Source organism: Trypanosoma equiperdum, assembly GCF_001457755.1.
Source record: "Trypanosoma equiperdum strain OVI genome assembly, contig: ctg_504, whole genome shotgun sequence".
Lineage (NCBI taxonomy): Eukaryota > Euglenozoa > Kinetoplastea > Trypanosomatida > Trypanosomatidae > Trypanosoma > Trypanosoma equiperdum.
Window position 1 is genome coordinate 13,044 of NW_027124426.1, and position 4,890 is coordinate 17,933.

Here is a 4,890-nt window from a genome sequence, read left to right on the forward strand (position 1 = left end):
CACTTCATGCTGAACTGAGTCTCCGAGTCGCCCAACCAACCTTTCCCACTCTTCCCTTTAGGAATAACTGGCCACACAGCCGGACTTTTGCATGCATATCTGTCCTCACCGACCGCGGCATCGGGGGCGTCTGTCAGTCCGGGTCCCCTCACAAACCTGCATCTCCGTGGGCTCAGCTTCCGATCGGTCGCGGCGCCCCAGACAACAGGGTCCGTGATGCGGAAGCCGCAACACGAACTCCCATCACTTCCATTAAGGAACGCAAGCTAAGTGACTTTGCTGAAAGAGGCTTTCCCGCTCCAGACGTCGGTGAAGCCTTTCGAGTTAACGTGGCGTCCGGCTCCGTTATCCCTTTGAGGGTGAGGCCAGGCGTCGGCATGCATCCTGGTTTGTGAGGGCTGGGGAGGGCGAGAGGCCGTCGGGGAACGTGCGGGTGGCAAAGCCGTTGGTTCTCCAACGCGAAAAAGGGTCGTCCGTTTGGGTCCCTGAACACACTGGGCCGCCCCCACTGGTATCCGCTGTGCGATGCCGATATTGAGCCGGTGTGTCAAACGAATCCCTACTTGTGTTTTACGTGGGTCACAAGGGAACTTTGGTGTGTGTGCGTGTGGTTCTCCCAGCCGAAAAGAATCGCGTTAGCGGGGCGTCCCCATGCGAAGAAATGCAGTATCCACATCTCCCCGGGGACACCTCCGCACAGACGAAACGGAACACAAAATAATACAAGGATGCCGGCAGATTGGGGAACCGTGGTGTTTCGAGAAAAAAATGCACCTTCGAGGGATCACAGAAGTGTGCAGAACAGCAAAAGTTTTTCTCTGGGGAATGAAAGAGCAGCAACCAAACCAACATTCGGAGAGGAACGGAAAGCCGCGCTTGCGTCCACATCTTACTGGAGACAACCTGCAAGACCACTCGCTGAAAGGAAGCGTGCAAGAAACAACCTAAGGATATGCAGAAAGGTAATCAAATGCCAATGCGACAGGGGCGGGGACTTGAACACCCCGCAGATCACGCGGAGCACGGTTTTGGAATAGGGTTTGCAGGGTATGAGGGATAAACGTTGCGGGCGATTGGAGGAATAGTGGTCACTTATAGGGCGAGGGATTCACAATGCGAGTGAAGCAATTCCCCCAGCTGTTGGAGGAGCTAGAACAAGTGGGTGGGAAGACAGTTTAAACACTAAACCCCTTGAAGAGCTGGAGAAGAATATACAGAAGGCACTGGCCGAGGCGCAGAGTAGAACACGATACATATTCCGATAGTACGATAACTTGTGCGTTCATATTCAGGGAAACACCCAACACACTAGGAATAAACACCAGGAGATGGTTGCAATGAAAGTAGGTATAGATGATGAAGCGCTCCTGGTAGCAAAGGCGTCTCTGAACATCCTCCAAATCCCCCGCTGCACGACAGAATGTACGGGACAAAGTGCCGTCGCTAAGCATATGCAGCGCGAGAAAGAACAGAAAATGAAAAACAAGACAGCGCATCACTCTGGGGATAGAGCGCTAGAAATCTTCATAGAATTTGTTGGAATTGTTAAGTCCTGAAAGCACCGCGTAAAGAACATGATGCAGGGAACGCTTTGGAAGGCGAATTGCCATCTCACAGACACCCAACTCGTTTCCTATGCAAATTTTTCGGGCCAAAGTATTTAGGGCAAAGAAAAAAAAAGGAAACGCCGCATCCTCTTCCCGACGAATGCACGAATCCAGAGAGGGAGTGGGAGTCAAACGCCTCTGTTTTGCCAAGTCTATTCCTCCTTCACCTCACGATATGCCTGCGTATGGGGTGCGGCAGTGTCGCTGCAATGGATTGGCAGGTGCCGAACGCAACCTTGCGTCTTGGCCCCCGGGTGCCATCTGCAGGACGGTAAAGGCACCGCTTCCACAGACCTTGGCTGCTGCCGCGTGTGGTTGCTATGAGCGCTGTTCCGGCAATCGCCCTCTTCAGGTGGAAAGGGCGTCAGCCTGCAGATTTCCTCCATACGGAATGAAAGACGCCGACGACACTTACACGAGAACGACCTTGTCGGTGGAGGTCACGATTCCCGAAGGTTTTACCAGGTGTTTTCCTTCCAACCTGCCGCTACCTCAGTTGCGGGTGTTTCCAACGTCGGCAGACGCGCCTTTGTGAAAGACACGGGCTAGAAACCGGCGAAAAGTTATGGGGTTTGGAGAAAGAGCCAGTGAATGGTTGACGGAAGTTCCACGGATGTATTCCGGCTCAATCGCATTCCCCACAGTTACGACATTGAGGCGCCAGCGGGTCAAGCGGGTACCTGGAGAAAATGGCAGCAGAGAGGTCATCGAGACCGCACACCCGAGTAGGCACCCACCTGCAGTTCTTTAAGTACACCACAAGGCCTTCATATACGAGCAGCAGGGGCAGCGGCGAAAGGGGAAATCTGTCACAGCCGTCGCCATGGAATCAGCGTCACATACTTCGCAAACTAATGAGGGAACCCGCCAATGCACGGACAAAAAGCATGACTTCCGTTAACAGCGGGAAATGCAAGCAGCCGCTGCTCGCAACGCCCCTTCAGATTACTACGGAGGAGGGCTTTAAGAACAGAAGAAGGGGGAAAAAAAAACAGGTTTGGGGATGCGAGTGACACCAATGAAAGGTGTTAACGTGTCTAGAAACCGCGGTGCTTCAAAAATCGGTTGTTGTTTGAATGTAGTGCAAAGCGATATAAGGCAATGGTAGATCTAGCGATAGCCAAAAAACAGCGGCAGCTGCAAATTAATAAAACCCTGATATGGAGGTTCCGTTTTGGATGTAAGGAAGAATTACTGAAATTAAATGTACTCATAACCAGATTTATACAAAAAAAATATGAAGAGGTAGGTTAAATGGTAACACCAACGAAAAATAAAAAAAGACCAAACAATGCACTACAAAGTGAGAAAAACATCGTTTACGCTTACCGTACAGAAGGCAATTTCACGGCCCTTAAGAATAAAAAAAAACCTAACACACTAGGGTTAACATCTTAGAAAAACATCACGCCGCATACACCTGACAGAAGGTTGTTTACTTTGCGCGATAGCAAGCAAGAACCTACTAAATCGTATGGGTGAAGGGGTGTGTTGAAATCCAACTCCCCCCCCAGCTACATTCAGCAAGCGACGTAACTGCAACAAGTAAAGATGCATATCTTGCGCCGAACCAATTGGGATGTATACTGCCAATGGGCTTAAGGAAACTCTTCACATTAAAAGTAAAATACCTACGAAACATACCATACATCTTTCACAACATCCCATGGCCTTATAAGCCTTAGAAGCCACGATCTATCTGTGATTAACTTCTTTTGATCCTAATCTAAAAATCACCCAGCTCCCCCACGTGATTGGAAATGATAAGCACCGACCCACTTGACAGGGTGCTCGATGAGTGCTCGCTCTCGACGACAGCGTGGTAATCCACAACGTGCCCAACCTTCATTGCAATGCGACGCACAACCTCCTCACAGTAGCTGTCGTCCCACGCGGATGCACTTTTCTTGGGCAACGGCACCCGCCAACGTTCGCAGAAAGGCATCAAAGTTCCCTGGCGTTGCGCTTGTGTGAAGACGCCCATCAGTGACTGCAAAGAAACCGCAATCGCCTGCGCAGTCTCACTTAACTCGGCGAGTGTTGAGCTGTAATCACTCGTGGAGGCTGCCGTGCCCTCTCCAAAGATATCAAGCACATCCAGCACCCGGTCCAGGCGCAGCTCGGCGAATGAGCGACCGGGCACGGCATTCAGCTGGTACACTTCCACAGGCTCTGACACACCACGTAGCGGCACACCACCTAACGGCGTCACGTCAAATTGGCTCCGTTCTTCAGTACTCAGTGAATGGTACGTCTCACACGTCATCAGCACCTGACCACCGTTACCAACACTCTCTGTCCTTGCTGCCGTGTTCGCCGTCTGCCCATAGTAGTCGTAACCCTTCGTCACTTCATCGTAGCGGATGTCGCACAATCCAGTATGAATCCCTACACGTACACGCAACCCATTCCACAGTTGCCGATAAACCTCAGGGTCCAGGCGCGCAGTTGGCGGCTTGTACTTTCCATCACCCTCCTCCGCGTGCCGCTCCTCAAACTCACGGTAAAATTCGTCGAACACTGTCGTGCCCCAGTCATGATGCAAGAAACGCCGCTGGAGTTCCTGTGCGAGGTGGACGGCGGCGAATGGACTTTTACATGCAATCATAAAAGAGTCTCCAACAGTTTTCACTTCGTAGCAGTCATAATTCTCGATCAGTGAGCGAACCATACTGTGATGTGTCGCAACGGCATCGGGCATCAGCTCAGGTTGTGTCGCCCACTGTGCAGTACTGCTCTCGATGTCAGTGAATATTAATGTCACGGGGTCTGCCAATTCTTTTGGGGCGTTGTCGTTATCACGCTTGTTGCGCATAATGCAGCACAGAAAAACGGTAAGGCCTACTGCCAGTATCAGCACAAGCAAACCGGCACCAACCACACCAGCAAGTTGTGCGGGGGTGAGGGCATTGTTGTTAGGGACGGTGTACACCATCGAAGGTGACATCGGATCTTGCAGCACTGGTTCATCCGACCGTAGCGCTCGTGCCATTGACCACACACTAATATCCGTTGCACCGAAGTTTGACAAACTCTCTTCCGCAGTGGCCACACCCTCAGCGTCTTTGTAAGCGCCATATTGCATATCGTCGACAGTAATAAAAGTTTCGTTGAAAAAGAGGCCGGACAACAGGTCAGACGTCGCTAAGTCCATGCGCTGAAGGTTTCTCTGCATCAGTCTACCCGTGGCGAAACCCAGCAGCGACAGCGGCGTCCACTTTTCCACCTCACGTACCGCCTCGTGGAACCGTTGCACAGTCTACGATGTCGTGTTGATGTCTGG

General features: G+C 51.6%; 1 pseudogene across 1 annotated transcript; it reads right to left on the reverse strand.

Annotated features, from left to right (window-relative positions):
* Positions 1-3,366: 3,366 nt before the first annotated feature.
* Positions 3,367-4,824, reverse strand: TEOVI_000213700:pseudogene (annotated as a pseudogene). Its single transcript has one exon. A coding segment is annotated over exon 1 (1,458 nt).
* Between the last annotated feature and the right edge of the window lie 66 nt (positions 4,825-4,890).